We start from the raw sequence: 24,053 nt of genomic DNA, 5'->3' as shown, positions 1-24,053 counted from the left end.
AAAAAAAAAAAAAAAAAAAAAAGTTAACACAGAAACTTAAGATCATGTAAAAAAACAAATAATAGGTAAAATGTGTTTTTAAAAAGGTAGGCCGGGAGGAAGCCTATTGTTTTTCTAAGATAGACCATTATGATAAATGGGAATTCTTTACCTGGCTAAGTCCAGGCCTCCTAAATCAATACTGCAGGCTAGTCTTCCTACTTACTACTAACTGGGTCTTATTGGTAACTCTGCTGTAAAGATGCCTTGGCCAAAGACCTAGGGAGTAGACTGTGCAGAGAAGAGTTAACAAAATAGACATAAACTTCTCTCTTTGAGAAGGTCAGCTTACAAGGTTAGCCCTTGGTTGGCATCTGGAAATTTAGATTGCTGGAGAGTTCCTACCATCCTACGGATAAGAGTGGCTCACCCAAACTATACAAACAATGATTTATGTTGAACACTTGCTTTCCTTCTGCAAGTCTGGTACATGCCAGGAAGAGACCGCCAACTTAACTAGCCCCCAATAAAAACTCTAGGTCTCTAATAAGCTACCCGGGTACAAAACATTTCACATGTGTTATCTTAACTTGTTGCTGCCGGATGTAGGCACTCCCTGTGTGACTCCTCTGAGAGAGGACCCTTGAAAGCTTACATCTGGTTTCCCCTACACTTCATTTCATGCTTTTCCTTTGCTGATTTTGCCTTCTAGTCTTCCACTATGACAACTTATAGGTGTGACCACAACTCTACGCTGAGTCCTTGGAGTCAGCACAGATTTACTAGGAACACTTCCTACCCAATTACTGCACCTGAGGGTGTGGTCTTGGGGTTCCTCAACACAATTGGGAATAAGTGTGAAATGTTCAAGAAATAGCAAGAGGACAAGTATGGCGGGAGTCACATAAAGGGAAGTGGCAGAAGTTAAAGAGAGAGGAGGTGCCTGATGTCAGGCCTTGTTAATAGAAGAAGTTTGGATTTTATTTTGAGTAGGACAGGAAGCCAAAGGAGGTTTCTGAGCAGGGAGAAGGCTCAGTCTGGTTGCTGTTAGGGAACTGATAGTGGGGGAAAAGAGCAAAAGGAGGAAGGCCCGATTGGAAGCTCTTACATATAGTAAACACTTTGATTATCCTTGGGTGGTTCAGGAACCACTTCAGAAAGGAGAAACCTACATTTATTTTTAAGAATGAACAGAAATTTGACAGTGGATTTGGGCAAGGGAATGAGGAAGGCATCCTAAGCAGTGAGGAGAACCTGTACAAAGGCCCAGAGGCATGAACTGTATGTTGTATTTGAAGAACAGAGAAGGGTTTTGTATTGCTGAAAAAGGCTGCTTGGGGGAGGGGTAAACCGAAGGCTCTGTGAATCATGCTAAGGACTGCATACTTCGTCTCCCAGGCAAACAGGGAGGTAATGGAGGCCTGTAAACAGGGGAGTTACAGGGTCAAATTTGAGTTTGAGAAAGGTTAATATGGTAGCAACAAGATTGAGAGGCTGACAAAGGGCAAAAGTTTCAAAGTAGCTGTCACATAACCCAGTTCTAGTGTAGCTGGAACTGTACACAGCCATACATATGCAATTTATGTTATATATTATATGTGCATAAGTACATAAGCCTTTTCTTGTATTAAGAATAAATTAAAAACAAGTCTAAATCATTATTGAAAAGTGAAAACAAACTGATACAAACTAATCTGAATGTTTATAAAGTTGTTGATAGAACCAGAGAATTATTAGTGATTTTAAAACACTGTATTATTATAAATCCCTAGCAAAATATATACTGAGGATAAGAAGAACCATAAAGGAATCTTGGGCTGCATTCTGTGGTCCCACAGTTAGTGGGAAGGGCCACTGTTATTTTGAAACTATATATACATATTTATTATAAAACAAAGTAACATTAATGTCATTAGGTACCAAGATTTTCAGCACCAGTGAAAGGAAATAACACAAAATAAGCAAAAACCTTGATGAGGTGGTAAGGCTCGCAGCAGACCTGTAATCTGTTCTTTCTTCTCACTGGCCCAAAACAGAGCGAGCAGATACCTCTCTCTAAGCATCATCAAATCACCTTAGAAATATGGTAAAGACAGACCTCTGGCAAACACACTGAAGGTATTTACTATCGGAAGAGTCCTTACTTATAAAATGCTTCAGCAGGATGAACTTGATCTGTCTACATTGCTCATTATACAAAAACCTGGGATGTAGGCAGGCATGACTCTAGAAAATATCACATACACTATGTAATTATCAGAGAAGAAACCGGTGATGTCTCATGTTGGAAACAGCTTTCTTTCGTGGAACTGACACTCTATAGGCATTACTTAGAGACCTCGAGTGTTGAACTCTGGGCTGGAGCACAGTCTAATTGAGGAAAGAAAGGACCTAAGAGCAGCTCTGGTAGCCACAGACTTCTCTACACCCTGCTTGTGTCTTATGATAATTTTATCTTTGAAAATATTTGCCAAGCTTGATAGTAGGTTAGGATCTCTGATCCTTATAAGTTCAATATGTCAATCTGAATTTTGTTATCTTGCGTGTAATATTTAATTTGAACTGGAAGTTATCGGTATGAAAGATACATTTCCTAACCCAACGCACCAAAAAGGCCTATAAGTAATGACAATTTAGCAATGCAGATCACTGGAGCTTATAGTATCTAACCCATTAAAAGCAATCTGGGTTCCTTGGAGAAATAGCTGACATTTACTTCTGGGTCAAGAAATGTACAAAATGAGTTTAGGACACCCTTGTTCTTCCTGGAAAAAAAAGTTACGAAAGATCACCAGGATTTAGTCAAAAAGACAAAGGAATGACTACCAACGGCCAAAAAAGGAAAATTCTGAGCAATCAACAAAAAAGAATGATTGCAATGAACACAAATACAATCATGTGACAGACACATTATGACTCCCTGGTCAAAGACAGACTGTGGATACCATGGTGGTCTCATAAGATTATAATGAAGCTGAAAAATTCCTATCACCTAGTCATGTCCTAGTCATTATAATATTGTAGCACAATCCATTACTTATGTTTTTGTAGTGAAATTAGTGTGAATAAACCTATTGCACTTCCAGTTGTATAAAAGTATAGTAATACAATTATGTATGGCACTTAACACTTGATAGTGATAATAAACAACTATGCTACTGGTCTACATGCTTACTGTATTTTTCACCCTTATTTTAGCATGTACTCCTACTTATTTAAAAAAAAAAAAAAGTTAACTGTACAACAGCATTAGGTGGGTCCTTCAGGAAGTATAGGCATCGTTATCATAGGAGATGACAGTTCCATGCCTGTTAATGGCCCTGAAGACCTTCCAGTGCGACAAGATATGGAGGCGGAAGACAGTGATATTGATGACCCTGACCCTGTGTAGGCATAGGCTAATGTGTAAATTTGTCTTAGTTTTTAACAAAAACGTTTTTAAAAAAATTAAAAAATAGAAAAAAGCTTATAGAATAAGGATAATGTATAAAGAAAATATTTTTGTATAGCTGTACAATGTGTTTGTATTTTAAGCTAAGTGTTACTACAAAATAAGTCAAAAAGCTAAAAAATTTATAAATGAAAATATAAAAGTTTATAAACTAATTATCACTGTGTTACAACTGAGTACGGTATTCAATACAATAACAAGCTATGGAAGTTTGTAGCCTAGTGGCAATAGGCTATAACATATAGCCGAGGTACATAATAGGCTACAATAGCTAGCTATGTGTAAGTATACTCTGTTTGCATAATGATAAAATTAACTAGTGATGCATTTATCAGAATGCATCCCCATTGTTAAGTGATACATGACTGTCCCTCAGTATCACTGGAGGACTGGGTCCAGGACCTGGCCTGGTGGTACCAAAATCCATGAGTGCTCAAGCGGTTTAGATAAAATGATGTAGTGCTTGCATATAACCTAGGCGATCCTCCCGTATACTTTACATCATCCCTAGACTACTTCTAACACCTAATATAATGGAAATGCTATGTAAATAGTTATAATACATTGTTCAGGGAATAATGACAGGAACAAAAACTGTGGACATGTTCAGTACACAGCTGCAACCACCCATTTTTTCCAAATATTTTCAAATATTTGGTTGAATCCATGGATACAGAGGGCTGACTATATATAAGAATCCATTAATTTATAATGATGCTTGTGATATTGCAAAAAAATATTTGATCTTCATCCCATTTCCAGAAATATAGCTCTTAAAATCCCTGGAATCTCTTGAGTGATTAGAATGTCTTCTGTATGATAATGAGATAACTGGTGGCTGGAGGCTCCTAGAAAGCCTTGGGATAGGACTTGGTTGCCAGGGAAACCAACCATTACATTAGAGGGTTAGCATTTATAGTCCCACCGCCCAACCTCAGAAGGGCAGAGGAGCTAAAAGTTGAGCTAATAAATCAATGCCCAGTGATTTAATCAATTATGCTTGTATAACAAAGCTTACATAAAAACCCCAAATAGCTGAGTTCTGGGAGTTTCTGGAAAGCTGAGCACATAGAGATTCCTGGAGGGTGGGTGGCATGGTCAGATCAGAGAGGGCATGGAAGCTCGGCAGCCCTTCTCCCATACCTTGCCCTATGCCTCTCTTCCATCTGGCTTTTCGTCTCTATCCTTTGTAATATCCTTTATAATAAATGTAAATTCATATTTACATTTACCCATTTATCATGCTTCCCAGAGTCCTAAGTGCTAGCAAATTAACTGAACCCAAGAAGGGGGTTGTGGGAATCCTGATTTATAGCCAGTCTGTCAGAAGCACAGACAACCCGGGGCTTATGATTGGTATCTCAAGGAGTGGGGACTGGTCTTGTGAGACTGAGCCTTCAACTTGTGAGATCTAATGCTATCTCCAGGTAGTGTCAGAACGGAATTAAATTGGTAGACATCCTGCTGGTTTCTGCTGGAGAATCCTCTGTAGAACTGATTGCTTACTTGGTATGTGGGGAAACACTCACAATAGATCTGGTGTCAGAAGTGTTAACTCATTGAGAAAGAGAAAGAAAAACACACCTTCGTTTGGTTTTTCCTATATCCTTACAATGCTCAAATACAAAGCAAAACAAATACAAACAAAAACATACTCATTAGTCTCTTTTGGAGATTGCTTGGGCACCAAATTTTCATTTTGAAACAGTTCAAAGGAAATAATCAAGAGTTTATCTAGCTTTCCCTGGATGAGACTATATTTCAGGGCAATCAAAGACTTGATGAAAGAAAATTCTTTATAAAAGAATCCCAGGTAACAAATGCAGGAGGAATGGTAGAATTAGAAAGTCACCATTTTGCAACCCCTAATAAATAAAAGATCCAGGTAATAAACATAAACGGTTGCCAAAATCTCTAAGCAAAAGATCAATGAGGAACTTTAGAATGGTGAGATCAGACTGATATCACCTGACCTCGCTGATTAATCTTAACATCAGTAAAAGTGGAAAAATCAGATACTACATGTCTCTCGACGTAATGCAACAGAAAGTACACACCACCACCTACCTATGAAATACTCTCAATAAAAAGACAGAACCAAATCTACCCATGTCTCTAGAACTAACTCCCAGTTTATAGAATAAACAGCAGATAATGGAACAAGCTCAATGACATTACAAGGACATGACTAGCTAGATCCAAAACATGAGACACCATATAGCACAAAGGACACTGCATATTTCTTTAGCAAATAAAATGACACTTAAAAACAAAGGAGGGGCTGGGTGCTGTGGCTCAGGCCTGTAATCCCAGCACTGTGGGAGGCCAAGGTGGAAAGATCACTTAAGGTTAGGAGTTTGAGACCAGCCTGACCAACATGGTGAAACCTCATCTCTACTAAAAATACAAAAAAATTAGCTGGGCATGGTGGCACGCGCCTGGTATCCCAGTTACTCAGGAGGCCGAGGCAGGAGAATCTCTTGAACCCGGGAGGCAGAGGCTGCAGTGAGCCAAGATCGTGCCATTGCACTCCAGACTGGGCAACAGTGTGAGACTCTGTCTCAAAAAAAAAAAGAAAAACAACAAGGGAGGAAGATCGGCAACAGATTAAGAGAAACCTAGGTCTTAGCTTGGAAATGAATTCAAACAAATAAATTGTAAACTGACACTTGAAGAAACTTGAAAAATTAAACAGTCTGGGTATTAGCTAATAAAGGAGTAATGGCTAATTCTGTGTATTTGCTGAAAAGAAAATTCTTCCGAGAGAGAGAGAGAGAGAGAGAGAGAGAGAGAGAGAGAGAGAGAGAGAGAGAGAGAGAGAGAGAGAGAGAGAGGTAAAAGCACAGGTGGAATTTGCGTTAAAATATTCTAGGAAAGAAAAAAGAGGGAAATGTGGGTATGGTAGTAAAGATGAAAAGACCAGCAGAATGATGTCTATTGAAGCTGAGTGAGGGGTGGGAAGGGGGGTCATTTTACCCTTTACTTTTACGCATGTTTAAAAATTTCCCAGGCTTGCTGCAGTGTCTCATGCCTGTGTAATCCCAGCACTTTGGGAGGCCAAAGTGGGAGATCACCTGAGTTCGAGGCTATGGTGAGCTCTGATTGTGCCACTGCACTCCAGGCTGGGTGACAGAGTGAGACCATGTCTCTAAAAATATAGAAACTAAAAAAAAAAAAAAAAAAAAAAAAAATCCCTAATTAAAAAATGAAGAATGAATTAAATTATAATATTTAGTAAAAATTTTAAAATGGTAATGCACACTTCGCTATTTTCAAACGAAGTAAACAGAATTACTTTTCTGAAGAACAATTTAACAATGTGTATCAACTGTCTTTTAAACTTTTACATCCAATTCAGTAAATATACTTTTAAGAATTCTAAGGAAATTTTCACAGATATGCACAAAGATACATCTAAAATGATCTCCCGGCATAACATAAACGTTTTGGTTTATGGTACCGTATATTTACATATAAAATTATTTATAGTCATTAACTATCAAATTGCAAAATAGCTAAATGACATGGAAAAACGTTTATGGTAAACTGTTAAGTGCAAAATGCAGGCTGCAACATAGAATACACATTTTGACTCAATTTACTTTTCTTAAAATTATTCATACACCTAAAAAAATCCTGAGAGAATATTCTCCATGATGTGAGTAGCTGTTATTTCTAGTTGATGGGATTCAGGTACTTTTAATTTTTTAAAAATAGTTTTTCTATTCATGAAAATGGTACATTTGTAGTTAAAAAAAAATTCTAGGGGGAGGTTCCAAGATGGCCGAATAGGAACAGCTCCAGTCTACAGCTCCCAGCGTGAGTGACGCAGAAGATGGGTGATTTCTGCATTTTTAACTGAGGTACGGGGTTCATCTCACTGGGGCTTGTCGGACAGTGGGTGCAGGACAGTGGGTGCAGCCCATGGACCATGAGCCGAAGCAGGGCGAGGCATCACCTCACTTGTGAAGCACAAGGGGTCGGGGAATTCCCTTTCCTAGCCAAGGGAAGCCGTGACAGATGGCACCTGGAAAAAGGGGTCACTCCCACCCTAATACTGTGCTTTTCCAATGGTCTTAGCAAACGGCACACCAGGAGATTATATCCCATGCCTGGCTCGGAGGATCCCACACCCATGGAGCCTCCCTCATTGCTAGCACAGCGGTCTGAGATGGAACTGCAAGGCAGCAGTGAGGCTGGGGGAGGGGCGCCTGCTATTGCTGAGGCTTGAGTAAGTAAACAAAGCAGACTGGAAGCTTGAACTGGGTGGAGCCCACCGCAGCTCAAGAAAGCCCACCTACCTCTGTAGAATCCACCTCTGGGAGCAGGGCATAGCTGAACAAAAGGCAGCAGAAACTTCTGCTGACTTAAACGTCCTGTCTGACAGCTTTGAAGAGAGTAGTGGTTCTCCCAGCACGGAGTTTGAGATCTGAGAACGGACAGACTGCGTCCTCAAGTGGGTCCCTGACCCCTGAGTAGCCTAACTGGGAGGCACCTCCCAGTAGGGGCCGACTGACACCTCATATGGCCGGGTGCCCCTCTGAGACGAAGCTTCCAGAGGAATGATCAGACAGCAACATTTGCTGTTCTGCAATATTTGCTGTTCTGCAGCCTCTGCTGGTGATACCCAGGCACACAGGGTCTGGAGTGGACCTCCAGCAAACTCCAACAGACCTGCAGTTGAGGGTCCTGACTGTTAGAATGAAAACTAACAAACAGAAAGGACATCCACACCAGAACCCCATCTGTACATCACCATCATCAAAGATCAAAGGGAGATAAAACCACAAAAATTGGGAGAAACCAGAGCAGAAAAGCTGAAAATTCTGAAAATCAGAGTGCCTCTTCTCCTCCAAAGGAACGCAGCTCCTCGCCAGCAACGGAACAAAGCTGGACGGAGAATGACTTTGACGAGTTGAGAGAAGGCTTCAGGTGATCAGTAATAACAAACTTCTCTAAGCTAAAGGAGGATGCTTGAACCCATTGCAAAGAAGCTAAAAACCTTGAAAAAAGATTAGACGAATGGCTAACTAGAATAACCACTGGAGAGAAGACCTTAAATGACATGATGGAGCTAAAAACCATGGCATGAGAACTCTGTGACGCATGCACAAGCTTCAGTAGCCAATCTGATCAACTGGAAGAAAGGGTATTGGTGATTGAAGATCAAATGAATGAAATGAAGCGAGAAGAGAAGTTTAGAGAAAAAAGAGTAAAAAGAACAAAGCCTCCAAGAAATATGAGACTATGTGAAAAGACCAAATCTACATCTGATTGGTGTACCTGAAAGTGATGGGAAGAATGGAACCAAGTTGGAAAACACTCTGCAGGATATTATCCAGGAGAACTTCCCAAACCTAGCAAGGCAGGCCAACGTTCAAATTCAGGAAATACAGAGAACACCACAAAGAAACTCCTCGAGATGAGCAACTCCAAGACACATAATTGTCAGTTTCACCAAAGTTAAAATGAAGGAAAAAACGTTAAGGGTAGCCAGAGAGAAAGGTCGGGTTACCCACAAACGGAAGCCCATCAGACTAACAGCGGATCTCTCAGCAGAAACTCTACAAGTCAGAAGACAGTGGGGGCCAATATTCAACATTCTTAAAGAAAAGAATTTTCAACCCAGAACTTCATATCCAGCCAAACTAAGCTTCATAAGTGAAGGAGAAATAAAATCCTTTACAGATAAGCAAATGCTTAGAGATTTTGTCACCACCAGGCCTGCCTTATGAGAGCTCCTGAAGGAAGCACTAAATATGGAAAGGAACAATCAGTACCAGCGACTGCAAAAACATGCCAAATTGTCAAGACCATCGATGCTAGGAAGAAACTGCATCAACTAACGAGCAAAATAACCAGCTAACATCATAATGACAGGATCAAATTCACACATAACAATATTAACCTTAAATGTAAATGGGCTAAATGCTCCAATTAAAAGACACTGGCAAATTGGATAAAGAGTCAAGGCCCATCAGTGTGCTGTATTCAGGAGATGCAGCTCACATGCAGAGACACACATAGGCTCAAAATAAAGGGATGGAGGAAGATCCACCGAGCAAATGGAAAACAAACAAACAAAAAAAGCAGGGGTTGCAATACTCGTCTCTGATAAAACAGACTTTAAACCAACAAAGATCAGAAGAGACAGAGAAGGCCATTACATAATGGTAAAGGGATCAATTCAACAAGAAGAGCTAACTATCCTAAATATATATATACCCAATACAGGAGTACCAAGATTCATAAAGCAAGTCCTTAGAGACTTACAAAGAGACTTAGACCCCCACACAATAATAATAGAGACTTTAACATCCCACTGTCAACATTAGACAGATCAATGACACAGAAAGTTAACAAGGATATCCAGGAATTAAACTCAGCTCTGCACCAAGTGGACCAAATAGACATCTACAGAACTCTCCACCCCAAACCAACAGAATATACGTTCTTCTCAGCACCACACTGCACTTATTCCAAAATTGACCACATAGCTGGAAGTAAAGCACTCCTCAGCAAATGTAAAAGAACAGAAATTATAACAAACTGTCTCTCAGACCACAGTGCAATCAAACTAGAACTCAGGATTAAGAAACTCACTCAAAACCGCTCAACTGCATAGAAACTGAACAACCTGCTCCTGAATGACTACTGGGTACATAACGAAATGAAGGCAGAAATAAAGATGTTCTTTGAAACCAATGAGAACAAAGACACAACACAGAAGAATCTCTGGGACACATTTAAAGCAGTGTGTAGAGGGAAATTTATAGCACTAAATGCCCACAAGAGAAAGCAGGAAAGATCTAAAATTGACACCCTAACATCACAATTAAAAGAACTAGAGAAGCAAGAGCAAACATATTCAAAAGCTAGCAGAAGGCAAGAAATAACTAAGATCACAGCAGAACTGAAGGAGAGAGAGACACAAAAAACCCTTCAAAAAAATCAATGAATCCAAGCAAGAGCTGTTTTTTTGAAAAGATCAACAATATTGATAGACCACTAGCAAGACTAATAAAGAAGAAAAGAGAGAAGAATCAAATAGATGCAATAAAAAATGATAAAGGGGATATCACCACTGACATCACGGAAATACAAACAACCATCAGAGAATACTATAAACATCTCTATGCAAATAAACTAGAAAACCTAGAAGAAATGGATAAATTCCTGGACACATATACCCTCCCAAGACTAAAACAGGAAGAAGTTGAGTCCCTCAATAGACCAATAACAGGCTCTGAAATTGAGGCAATAATAGCCTACCAACCTAAAAAAGCCCAGGACCAGATGGATTCAAAGCCGAATTCTACCAGAGGTACAAAGAGGAGCTGGTACCATTCCTTCTGAAACCACTCCAATCAATAGAAAAAGAGGGAATCCTCCCTAACTCATTTTGAGGCCAGCATCATCCTGATACCAAAGCCTGGCAGAGACACAACAAAAAAAGAATTTTAGACCAATATCCGTAATGAACATCGATGCAAAAATCCTTAATAAAATACTGGCCAACCGAATCCAGGAGCACATCGAAAAGCTTATTCACCATGATCAAGTGGGCTTCATCCCTGGGATGCAATGCTGGTTCAACATATGCAAATCAATCAACGTAATCCATCATATAAACAGAACCAAAGACAAAAACCACATGATTATCTCAATAGATGCAGAAAAGGCCTTTGACAAATTTCAACAACCTTCATGCTAAAAACTCTCAATAAATTAGGTACTGATGGAACGTATCTCAAAATAATAACAGTGATTTATGACAAACCCACAGCCAATATCATACTGAATGGGCAAAAACTGGAAGCATTCCCTTGAAAACTGACACAAGACAGGGATGCCCTCTCTCACCACTCCTATTCAACATAGTGTTGGAAGTTCTGGCCAGGGCAATCAGGCAGCAGAAAGAAATAAAGGGTATTCAATCAGGAAAAGAGGAAGTCAAATTGTCCCTGTTTGCAGATAACATGATTGAATATTTAGAAAACCCCATTGTCTCAGCCCAAAATCTCCTTAAACTGATAAGCAACTTCAGCAAAGTCTCAGGATAAAAAATCAATGTGCAAAAATCACAAGCATTTCTATACACCAATAACAGACAAACAGTCAAATCATGAGTGCACTCCCATTCACAATTGCTTCAAAGAGAATAAAATACCTAGGAATCCAACTTACAAAGGATGTGAAGGACCTCTTCAAGGAAAACTACAAATCCTCAATGAAATAAAAGAGGACACAAACAAACGGAAGAACATTCTACGCTCATGGACAGGAAGAGTCAATATTGTGAAAATGGCCATACTGCCCAAGGTAATTTATAGATTCAATGCCATCCCCATTAAGCTACCAATGACTTTCTTCACAGAATTGGAAAAAACTACTTTAAAGTTCATATGGAACCAAAAAAGAGCCCGCATTGCCGAGACAATCCTAAGCCAAAAGAACAAAGCGGGGAGCATCACACTACCTGACTTCAAACTACAATACAAGGCTACAGTAACCAAAACAGCATGGTACTGCTACCAAAACAGAGATACAGACCAATGGAACATAACAGATCCCTAGAAATAATATCACACATCTATAACCATCTGATCTTTGACAAACCTGACAAAAACAAGAAATGGGAAAGGATTCCCTATTTAATAAATGGTGCTGGGAAAATGGCCAGGCATATGTAGAAAGCCGAAACTGGATCCCTTCCTTACACCTTATACAAAAATTAATTCAAGACGGATTAAAGACTTAAATGTTAGACCTAAAACCATAAAAACCCTAGAAGAAAACCTAGGCAATACCACTCAGGACATAGGCATGGGCAAGGACTTCATGTCTAAAACACCAAAAGCAACGGCAACAAAAGCCACAATTGACTAATGGGATCTAATTAAACTCAAGAGCTTCGGCATAGCAAAAGAAACTACCATTGGAGTGAACAGGCAACCTACAGAATGGGAGAAAAATTTTGCAATCTACCCATCTGGCAAAGGGCTAATATCCAGAATCTATAAAGAACTTAAACAAATTTACAAGAAAAAAATCAAACAACCGCAACAAAAAGTGGGCGAAGGATATGAACAGACACTTCTCAAAAGAAGACATTTATGCAGCCAACAGACCCATGAAAAAAATGCTCATCATCACTGGCCATCAGAGAAATGCAAATCAAAACCACAATGAGATACCACCTCACACCAGTTGGAATGGCAATCATTAGAAAGTCAGGAAACAACAGGTGCTGGAGAGGATGTGGAGAAACAGGAATGCTTTTACACTGTTGGTGGGACTGTAAACTAGTTCAACCATTGTGGAAAACAGTGTGGCGATTCCTCAACGATCTAGAATTAGAAATACCATTTGACCCAGCCATCCCATTACTGGGTATACACCCAAAGGATTATAAATCATGCTGCTATAAAGACACATGCACACGTATGTTTATTGTGGCACTATTCACAACAGCAAAGACTTGGAACCAACCCAAATGTCCATCATAGGTAAACTGGACTAAGAAAATGTGGCACATATACACCATGGAATACTATGCAGCCACAAAAAAGGATGAGTTCGTGTCCTTTGTAGGGACATGGATTAAGCTGGAAACCATCATTCTGAGCAAACTGTTACAAGGACAGAAAACCAAACACCGCATGTTCTCACTCATAGGTAGGAACTGAACAATGAGAACACTTGGACACAGGATGGAGATCACATGTTGGGGCCTGTCGTGGGGTGGGGGGAGGGGGATGGATAGCATTAGGAGATATACTTAACGTACATGACGAGTTAATGGGTGCAGCACACCAACATGGCACATGTATACATATGTAACAAACCTGCACGTTGTACAATGTACCCTAGACCTTAAAGTACAATTAAAAAAAAAAAAAAAAAGAATCAGGCCAAGTGGGCTATGTCCCAGCTCTGCCACTTATGAACTGTGGGACTCAGACATGGAATTTCCCTCTCTGTCCCTTAGTTTTCTCGTCTATAAAATGGCAACTATAAATGCCTACTTTATAAGGCTATTGGGAGAATTAAGAGTTCATCTGACAGTGTCTGGCACATAGGCACTTGACAAATATTTATTATTACAGGTCTTTGAAATTACATCTTTCCCTTCAATTTGATAACTTAGTGGCAGGTTACTCTTTTATAATCTTGACACAGTCCCACTGTGCAAAGCTCTCCAATCCTAGCTTCACTATTTGTCATGTGAAATGACTATGATGAAACAAATTGTAATTACATAGAAAGATCACTTAGAATGTTAGAGTGGCTGCTGTTGCTTGTTTCTATGCTGTTTCACTTGCATATTAACTGACACTGCCTCCTTAAGTGACCAGGTCAAATGCCTAGGACTGTGTTAACTATTTTCCAACAGCTAACATAAGCAAGAAACAGAGGAGCAGGGTGACTGCTTAAGCTAAAGGAAGTTATTTCTTCACCAATTTTTGCCATTTTTTAAATTTTGTGATCAATTCTCAATTCAGTGGGAAAATGTGAATAGTTCCCACGTATCTCTCTCACACACACACACACACACACAAGCATATCCTTGGCCAAGAACAGACAATTTATATTATTCATTCTTTATAGTGAGAGTTTATAAAATTTCATCTGTTTATGAGAATTGTTACAAAATCCAGGGAATTAACAGGAAAATTGGACAACACTTCACTGAGTATTGGTAAGTGCCAGTTAAAGTGTACTTTTGGGTAAAATGAGTAATAAAAGTTGCCAAATCTAAAACAAACAAACAAACAAACTCCTATTTTTTTAAGAAGTTCAAATTTGGATTAGTTCCTGAGAGTGGTTAGTAATGGAATAATAAACAGATAAGGCAGTGATCGTTGAAATAATAAATGACAGAAGGGTAGCAAGACATGGTAGAATGGATACATTAATAATTTTTAAAAGGATTAATATTTAGAAGACTATTGTGGAAAAGATCAAGTTTTAAACTGAAAAGTAGAGGTTTCAAGATGGTGAAAGTTAGAAAAGGACGCAAGTACACATAAGCTTCAACTGAGGGATAAACACCTAAATCAAATTACCTAGGATGATCCACAACGTTACTGTAATAATAATCCTACCACAATCCTGAAAACAACCATAGTGGCATGTTCGACAATTCTTCCTGAGTTTCTGTTTTGTATGCTACCCTGACAGATTATTTTCCAAAATTTCTCAGTGAGAAATGTATTTACGTACTGGAGTCCAAAAAGAAATATTAGGATATTAATTAAAAAAAAATGCAATCTCATCTATTGAATTCAGCTTATGTAACTTGGGACAAATCAGTTAAGTGAATAATTTGGTATATTAAAATCTAGAAATTCTCACCAAACTACACTCCATATATTATTTGTGGGTAATAATCACTGAAGCCAGTTTTCTTCAGCCTCTTTATTCATTAGCTTAAAATTTTCAGTTGTCTCCTAAATAAATCAAAAAGCAAGGAAAGTGTCCAGACTACCTGGTTTCCGTACTTTCTTTGGCTCTTCATTGTCCTTGTTTTCTGGATTTGGAGACTCTAGAAAGCTGAGATCTTCTGTGACACTTTCCCCCTCTTGGCTCTTGAGGCTGTCTTCCTCTTCTTGAATAGAGGATTCTAATTCGGATTCTTCTGAATCAAGAAATATTTGACCAGCAACTACTCTGCCTGCAGTAGTATGGTCCTTTACTGACTCATCTGATGTCAAAGTAGTCTGAGAATATAAAGTATTTTTAGTTATCAACAATGCCAAGACTTCCCCCAACCCTATTTGACCGTTATTTTCACTTATCCAGATATCACATCTCCTTCAGCTCCCTGAAGTGCCACACTCACTTATCTCTACAGGCTTCGGCATGTGTCCATCACGTGCCTTCCTTCATCACCTAACTTGTAGTCTTTCTGAATTTCAACTTAGATGTTATTTCCCCCGGAAGCCTTCCTTAATTCCCAAAGTCTGGGTTAGGTTTTCCTCCACATGCCCCCAGCATACTTTATACTTCTACTTCCTGCTTTTATCTACATTCCCTCAAATCTAAAGATCAGAGCTCATAACTGATTGCAGGGTTGGGCTTGGTTAGTACTTGGATGGGAGAGCTCAATCAACCAATAAGTGCATTAGCTCACTGGATTTATTTTTGAAAACTGGAAAGTGGAAAAAATGACACCGGTTAAATTTTCAAACTTAGACACACACACACACACAGAGCACATTCAAGTTGAAATGAAATATTTACTATCCCCTCTTGTAGGTATTTTCTCCCTCCAGAAAAACTAGACCTAATACTAATACCATCTGTCTTTTTCTGTCCTTTTAAATTTAATTGTTACTCAAAAGTTGCAGATTTCATATCCTTTCTAAGACACGTAATTCATGCTTTTAAATCAGGCAGCAAATACTGGTCAATACACATTTTAGTACATACCTTGGAATCTAAGGATTCATCCTGGCTGCCTTCTTCATCTGCAAAGAAATTTTAAGACAATTTAGTAATCTTTCTTGTTGAGAAATTATAGTTATTATTAAAAGAAAACATTTGAAAAGTATAGCATATAATGATCAAACATTGGATAAATAAACCTAGAATTACTTTAAAATTAGCTATATTCAGCAATTGTTCAGAAAAGATCAAATGAAAGTGAAAAAAAAATGGGTTGGGGATTTAGTTTCTCTCTTTCTCCAGGGGAAGACATTAGCTTCATCTGTTACAAAGGTAGGAAGACCAACAGCCTCCACCAACAAAAACAGGTATTTCTTCACATGCCATCCAATTCTTGTGGGTCTATTTAGCCTATTTCTGAGAATGAGTTACTAAGTTCATAAAAATAAATCTCTAATTTCATACTCCAGGTTTCCACCTATTCTGTTTCTCTGCTCAGGATCTTGAGTCAGAGTAGCCCATTTTAGTGCTAATTAGTATTTTTATTGTTTACTACTAGAGTAAGGATGGAAACTAAGAATTATTATTTGATAGCAGAGTGGCAAAACAAATATATTTAGGATTTGTGTTCTACTCTACTCAGAGATAACCAGATGCAGGTAAAAAGCAGCATGGTCCTGTCATATGTTCACTCAATTGAGAGCTATGTATTAAGAAATCAATAACTTGCATTAAACAATTAAAAACAGTCACCGGTCACAACTTTCACACAGCTTGCTTTTGGTGTTGTCTGATTATATTAATGTTCCTTCTGTTACTCTTTACATGTTTCTGACTATTACTTTTCTGGCTACTTGTTACCCTTCTTCCTGCTCTTACATAAACACATGCAACAACTTAATGTTCAGACGCAAATGCGTGATTTTTGTATTCCTTGCCAGTTTAAAACAGCAAATCTGTCAGATCATCTTTAAGTTGCCCTCTTGCTCTTAAAATTACCTAATTTTATTCAGGAGTGAGTTTCAGTTTTACCCACTCTATATAAGCTGTATGAGAAATTAACCAGTAGACAAAATCTTGTAAGGCCATGTGATTTTTACTAGAAAATTTGCTATTAGAGTTTCATTTATACTTTACTTCATATGGCTTTATCTTAAATATTATTTGTAATTTGTAACTCTAAAATACAACAAAAAACATGTGTAAGAGTTTGTCAAAGTACTAAGACTAAGAAGTATAATAAACTCAATTATGCACAAAATACAAGACACTATCTCACAATATTTCTTTTGAGTATTTGAGAAAACTAGCCCACTAGTGAGGTTTTGCCGTATATGAAAGTGCTGTGAAGTTGACGAAAATTTAAATTACAGCTACTATTCATATTCACCTACGTTTAGATTACCTTCAAAGTATGTTTTACTTCTGGCAGATGAACAGAAGGTTATGCCACATATTAGTCTCATAGTGCCCATAACATTACGAAATGATGTCAGTTAATTAACAATTGTCCTTCATGTTAACTTCTTCACAAGCATTACCCAAAGTCCCATTTCTAACATGTGGTTCAAATTCCATTCTCAGCAAATCTTTAAAGAAAAAAAACCATCTCTATAACAAAGTTGTACTGTAAGTACATGTAATTAATCACAAACTTCAACTAGTTAATATATCAAGAACAGACATTAAATGTTTAAACGTATATTAAATATCCCCAAATGCTGAATGAAACTTTAGCTGGAACTCTAAATCACTCTCACTAAATTGCTACATTTAGTACCTCACCACAACAGGCTACATAGGTAGCTAACAGATGAATCATATAGACACACCGGTAAATACACTTGAAGACATGTACATTTCACACAGCACAAGCTGTTAGGCATTAGAGTAGCAAAATGTGTTTTCCAACTCCAAGAAACATGATTTGTGACATCAGGGTTATTTCATGTGAATTGCATCATGCTTCTCTTTCTCTCCCTCTCTCTTCGCAATCTGGACTATATACTAATATTACCGGTAAATAAGATAATTCTCAGTTACTAAACTGGGAAAGCCTACTCCAGATGGTAGTCTCAAAGCATAAGCTATTTTCTTTTTCAAACTGATACAAACATTCACACAACACTTTTTAAAGAGTTGTTTATAACCCAGGAACTTCTGATATGTAGTATTCAGGTAAGGATTAAAGAGACTGAAGTTATGCATAAATAAAAAGCAAATAGTAATGTTTTCATCAGAACACAGATATCAAGCAACAAGAAAAAATGCAAAAGGATTAAGTTATGCATTTCTCGCTCATCCAAATGGTTCATACTACTTTATTTAACTGTACACCTTCCTTTGAAAAAGACCAGTTTTTATTTTTATTGTATTAGCTAACAAAACTGCAAAGTACCAGAGATATGCTTTCAGGGAAAAGTAACCACTACAAAATCATTTTTCCACTCATCATGTAAATTAAACAGACTGACAACCTTTAAACATAGAAAGTCTAAAGAGTTTGGTGAAAACAGACCAGATCCCTGTTCTCTGCGTTAGCTCTGAATCGTTACAGATCCTAAGACATTCTCGATTCTAAATTTCTTCAATTCTGAGGCCTGGAGAGCTAGTTCTGGAACCTGGCTTCATCAAATGTTAATTCTGACACACATGGTTCAGTAACAAAAGCTTGCTCGGCCTCTGTTTCTCAACCTGTCAAAAGGGGTAACACCTCTGTCCCGCTGACTCACAATGTTTTAAGGAACAACTAAACCAGTGAAATTAAACATCCTCTGCTATCTGAAAACTACTCTCTGAATTTATAATTATTACCTGAAATACCTGGCAGTGGACCTCACTAAAATGACTAAAAAGAAAAATGAAGGTTAAGCCATTTGCCTCTTCCTGCCAAAAATAAGAAACATGCATTTGTGAGAAAAACTATAACGTTTTCACTATTATCCTGAGAAAATGAAGAAATATCCTTTTAGTGTCCTCCTTTAAATTTATTAACAGAAAAGAGAAAATGTTTCTAATATTAGCCACGTGTTAATGACGAGGATATCTTCTGAAAAGTGTATCACTGGGTGATTTCCTTTTTGTATACTTAAATAAACCTAAATGGGATAGCCTTCTACATACCTGGGCTATATAGTGTAGCCTATTGTTCCTAAGCTACAAATCTGTACAGCATGTGACTATACAGACTACTGTAGGCAACTGTAACATAAAAGTATTTGTGCACATAAACATAGCTAAACATAGAAAAGCTACAGTAAAAATATGGTGTAAAAGATTAAAAAACATGTACCTGTCTAGGGCACTTACCATAAATGGAAGTTGCAGGATTAAGAGCTGCTGTGGGTGAGTGAGTGGTGAGTGAATGTGAAGCCTAGGATGTTACTATACACTACTGTAAACACTGTACACTTAAACTACACTAAATTTATTTTTTTTTTAAAGTGTGCTACCATGTTACAATGGCTACAAATCACCAGGTGACAGAATTTTTCAGCTCCATTATATTCTTACAGGGCCACTATCTTACATGGGGTTCATTGCTGACCAAAAGGTCATTATGTAGCATATGACTATATCATATTTTTACATGACTCTAAAACATGATATTAGATAACAGCTACCAACAGCAATAGAATCAAGATTATCTCTGTTGGCTGACCATACTCGACCTGGATAAACGCGACCTGCCCTGGGTAACCACTAACATTCACACACAAAATTATCACCAAAAACTTGATTTTCAAACTGGAGTAAAACTTTAAACTTTGAGGCCAAAATCCTGTGAATGAAAATGACAACTGAAAATCCACTGCCTAATTTATACAACTTTATTTTACACAGGTTTTTTTTTGACACAGGGTCTCACTCTGTTGTCCAGGCTGGAGTGCAGTGGCATAATCACAGCTCAGTGCAGCCTCAACCTCCTGGGGCTCACTTCATCCTCCCACCTCAGCCTCCCAAGTAGTTGGAACTACACGTGTGCACCACCACATCTGGAGTTAGGTAGAGATGGGGTTTCGCCATGTTGCCCAGGTTGGTCTTGAACTCCTGGGCTCAAGTGATCCTCCCACTTCAGCCACCCAAAGTGCTGGGATTACAGGCATGAGCCTGGCCCGCACAGGTGTTTTATGATACATGAACTTCATGTGAGCACAGTACTGCCTTTATTACCTTTTAGCACCCACATCTACATTGTTTTAGTTCCAGCTAAGGCTTTTGCCTTTACCATGGAAATGTTTTGTTACAGCTTTAACTACCATGGAAATCAGAGCAGACATTTCTTGAATACAGTCCTCTACCTACGTCAATACAACCCAAGGACTTAATCTATCAGTGTTGAGTCTTTTATTATAATATCCTGAAAGCCCCAACTGTTGATCTTCAAATATCTTTTCCACTAGCATGGAGCTGTAAGTATATGAAATGTAGTCAAAGACAGACAGAAAAATTTCTATGCTTTAATTTTCTTTAAACTCTGCCAATTAAATTCAGAGGGATACACACCGTGCTCTTTCATTACTGTAGTTCTCTTTAGTGTGAAGAATCTCCTCATGGAGATTGTTAATCTATGTATACCTGAGCTGTTCCAGACCTAAAACCACATGTTTAACAACCCCATAAGAGGAATTCTGATGCAGAAGGTCCATGGTCCAGCAGGTACTCTACTCATTAAGCTCAACAACTTCATTTCATGCTTTTTGATCAAATATTAAATAACTGCTAAAAGTGCTTCCAGAGTTATGTAGAGTCTAAAGATCTGGTCATTAAACTCAAACCACCACTACTACTGGAGGGAGGCGAGTGGACCTCAAAGAATGACGTTGGCAGTAAAGTAATTAGCACAGGGTTGGTGCTTTTGAAATGGAATTTCAAACCACATCATGGATAGAATTTAGGTTTAGGCCTCTTATTTTAGAAGCAGAATGACGTTATGGCACTGATTTACAACTAGGACAGGTAATTTGGGGATTCAAATAACCACCTGGGAAATTTTCTGTTAAAAAAAAGCTGACATTTATTTAAAAAAAAAGTTGACATTTATACTCTGTGTTGTCTCCCCAAAACGTAAAGCCACAGAACAGCTGTCTTGTTAACTGAAACAGATTAAAATTCCAAAGTTTACTGTACTAATTTTTCTTTATCAACACTTAGAAACACGAAGTTTTTCATGAACCCTCTCAAAATGGAAATTTTCAAATGTAGGCAGATTAAAACATTAAAAGAAGGTGGGGGGTGGGGGACTAGAACCAGAATAAAAATTAGCTAACTGGAAAATCAATTCAAAAGCACACAAATTTCTGTATCTATATAAAACGCAACTTATAAGAACCAAGATTTTCCCAAACATCATAAACAAACATGGGGCAACTCAGAAACACTGCCCCAGGTCACCGCTTTCTCAGGAAGGTTTCAAAAAAGTAGAAAGTGGCTACGAGGAGATCAAAAGTCTTTGTTTTTAAACAAACGGACCAGGGACCATCACAGGTGTTAGGCAAACTCACCAAACTACTGTCAACATCCTGGTCTGGATGGATCCTCCTCTGCCCTAAAGAGACAGCTCCAGGTTTGTCAATTATTTAACTTTCAATTCCCAAGCCCAGAGTTCCAGACCAGACCCTTCCTCTACCCCAGGGTCGAGGAAGCACCACTCCGGCTCCTGGGTCGGGATTCATTCTTTTGGAGTCAATTCCGCGTTCGTGAGAAAGAGTCGCGTAAAGTTTGTTACGTGGGAGAGAGGTGTGGGCAGAGTGACCGCCCCTTCTTTTTCCACCCCACTCCACCTCCCTAAATAGCCCCTTCGGCGCAGGCCAAGCAAAGCCAAAGAGCGAGTGACAGGCCAGTGCGAGGTGTGCCCAAGGAGAACGGGGTCCGGAGTCTGGGTCCCCACGGCTCCGGCCGGCGGTAGAGGCTAGGGGGCGGAGGCTCTGGGCCTTCAGCCCAAGGGGGCGGATACTGACCCGAGGACGCCGAGGCCGAGCTCAGCAGCACCGCACAGAGCAGCAGCGTCAGCCCTATCCGGACCCGCATCCTGCTCTCGGGGCCGGTGCCAACCCCTAGAGATGTCGCCTTCGCCTCTGCCACCACGGAGTCACCGCCGCCGCTTCGCCGCTGCTCTTCCTGCTCTAGTCTCCTTCCTCCGCCCCTTCCCAGGCCTCCCTGACCCAGGGCGCAGCCAATCCCCGCCCGCCGTCGCGGGCGTCTGGTCCAATCACCATGGTCTCCCCGCCCGCCCCCATTGCTCCGCCCCGGGGTCATTCATTGGCCAATCATTGTCCCAGGCTCCCACACCAGCTTTCCCGGTTGGACCACGACTCACGGACATGGCCCCTGCTAATTGGTAGCACCGTTTCAACCGGAATCAGGGCGTGAATCAAAGACTGAGAGAAAAGAGGCTCATCCAAGACTACAATTCCTAGAAGGCACTTCATGTGATTAACTCGGGGGATGCTCTTGGGAAATGTAGTCCATCGTGGGGCAAGATTTACAAGTGCGGGTGACTGTTAAAGTTAGAATGTAACTAACACCTGAACTAAATTTTAACTCAAGGCTATGGATTCACAAGCCTTTTTAAATTGACCCAAAATAAATATTAAGGAATAATTTTAAGAACTTGTAATGTGTTTAGCGTTTTTTCCTGTTTTATTAAAAAAATTTAAGTTGGGCATAGTGATATGAACACTGAGAAAAATGCCACTGCTAGTTGAATTTGAGGTGTTTTTTAAAACTTAGATAAAACAGTACCGTGAAGTATGGAAACCAGGGTGCAACTCACTACCTGTCCTCCTTTCTCCGACAAAACAAAAGGAAATAAATCCACTCAGTACAGATTATCTCAATACAGTATTTGTTTTCACTGGGTTCACCAGACAATAATCATCTAGAAAATGTGCCAACAGCGTCTGAAAAAGTATTTTAAACACTTGTCCTCATCATTCTCTTCTTGTGAGTTGCATTGTTCTCTTCTTTCCTAACTAAAGTCAGGAGACCAGGTTCATGTGTGTGGAGGTAAAGGTGACAGTGATTGCATCGCAGGCACAGAAATACTCTATGTAATAAGCACCAATTCCAGGCATGTTCCAACTGGGTAGTAGAGCAGTGGCTTGGTGTTCCTGGCCCTTCTTTCATCAAACCTTGTCGTTCTGCTTTCCCTATCATCCACCCACAGTCAGCTCTAAGGCCTAGAACCTCGTCCAGCCAAGTGAAGGGCTTTGGAAAAGTCTCTGCTGGCCATGTGTCTTAGCACTTCTGGGCATTTGTCTTTGTCTTCCTTTTTTTTTTTTTTTTTTTTTTTTGAGATAGAGCCTTTTATTTTCAGGAAGATGGTAAAAAACCAACCACTGTTTCTCATTCACATCGGAGGAGTTGAAGGAAAGAATTATCTCCTCCAAAAACTTGTCTTTTCAACTACAACCTCCTCGGCTCTCATCACCATTTCTGTCACTAACAATGTTCCCTCTGAGTTCCTCTGATTATAAATCATAGAGTAAAATCTAGTATATTTTCCTTCCTTTTTTGTCTTATTGATAATCAAGTTCTATCAACTCACTATGTAACTTTTATTTTTAAAATTTTATTATGTACCTGTGTTCTCTCCCTCACTGAAGACTCCCCCTAATGCTTTCATTTTCTCTCACCTGGATGATGCACCTGAGTTCTAGCCATATTCACTGACATCATTCTCCCTTTAACTTGAATTGCATATCATGGCCATATTAATTTTCCTTAAACACTACTTTCATATGCCTATTGAAAATTTTCAATGGCTACGCTTCTCACAGAATAAAAAAAATTAGAACTTATTCTCCTCACAAAATAGGAACTGTGCTGACAGTTCTACTCTGTTGGGGAAGTACTGGGGAAGAAACTTCTGCCTTGTACAGAAGAGCCAGTGATGATCTGTTTGATTAAAATTGGGGAAAGTTTACTGCTTAGTTAAGGCCTAACTTCTTTTTTCAGTTTTGTCTTTACTGAGTATGTCTTATACTTAAGGCTTGTCCTGGGTGCTGCATGGACGAAATAGCTACTTCACTTTTACGTTCCAGATTTCACATTAACACAATCATGTCTTCCTAAGGGTGCCTCTACCCTTTCTCCAACTGCCCTTGCTTCTTTCTCTTAGCCATAACTCTGGCATCCTTCCCAATTTCGTTCACATTTCGTCTTGGATCACACTTCTCCAACCAAATCTGTCCTCATTAGTCTTTATTTCTCTAAGAATCTATTGAACACT

General features: G+C 39.1%; 1 protein-coding gene across 1 annotated transcript in view; it reads right to left on the bottom strand.

Moving 5' to 3' along the window:
* SEL1L (SEL1L adaptor subunit of ERAD E3 ubiquitin ligase) overlaps positions 1 to 21,993 on the bottom strand; it is a 71,480-nt gene extending 49,487 nt beyond the window's left edge. The window contains exons 1-3 of the mRNA XM_050800151.1: positions 21,781 to 21,993; positions 15,866 to 15,903; positions 14,922 to 15,153 (exon numbers count right to left, since the gene is read on the bottom strand). Of these exons, the coding sequence (XP_050656108.1) occupies positions 14,922 to 15,153; positions 15,866 to 15,903; positions 21,781 to 21,850 (340 nt within the window). The 5' untranslated portion in view covers positions 21,851 to 21,993. The remainder of the gene's footprint in view (positions 1 to 14,921; positions 15,154 to 15,865; positions 15,904 to 21,780) is intronic.
* Positions 21,994 to 24,053: the final 2,060 nt, after the last annotated feature.

This window comes from Macaca thibetana, chromosome 7 (assembly GCF_024542745.1).
Source record: "Macaca thibetana thibetana isolate TM-01 chromosome 7, ASM2454274v1, whole genome shotgun sequence".
In the NCBI taxonomy this organism is placed as follows: domain Eukaryota; kingdom Metazoa; phylum Chordata; class Mammalia; order Primates; family Cercopithecidae; genus Macaca; species Macaca thibetana.
This window is presented reverse-complemented; position numbering and strand designations above follow the sequence as displayed.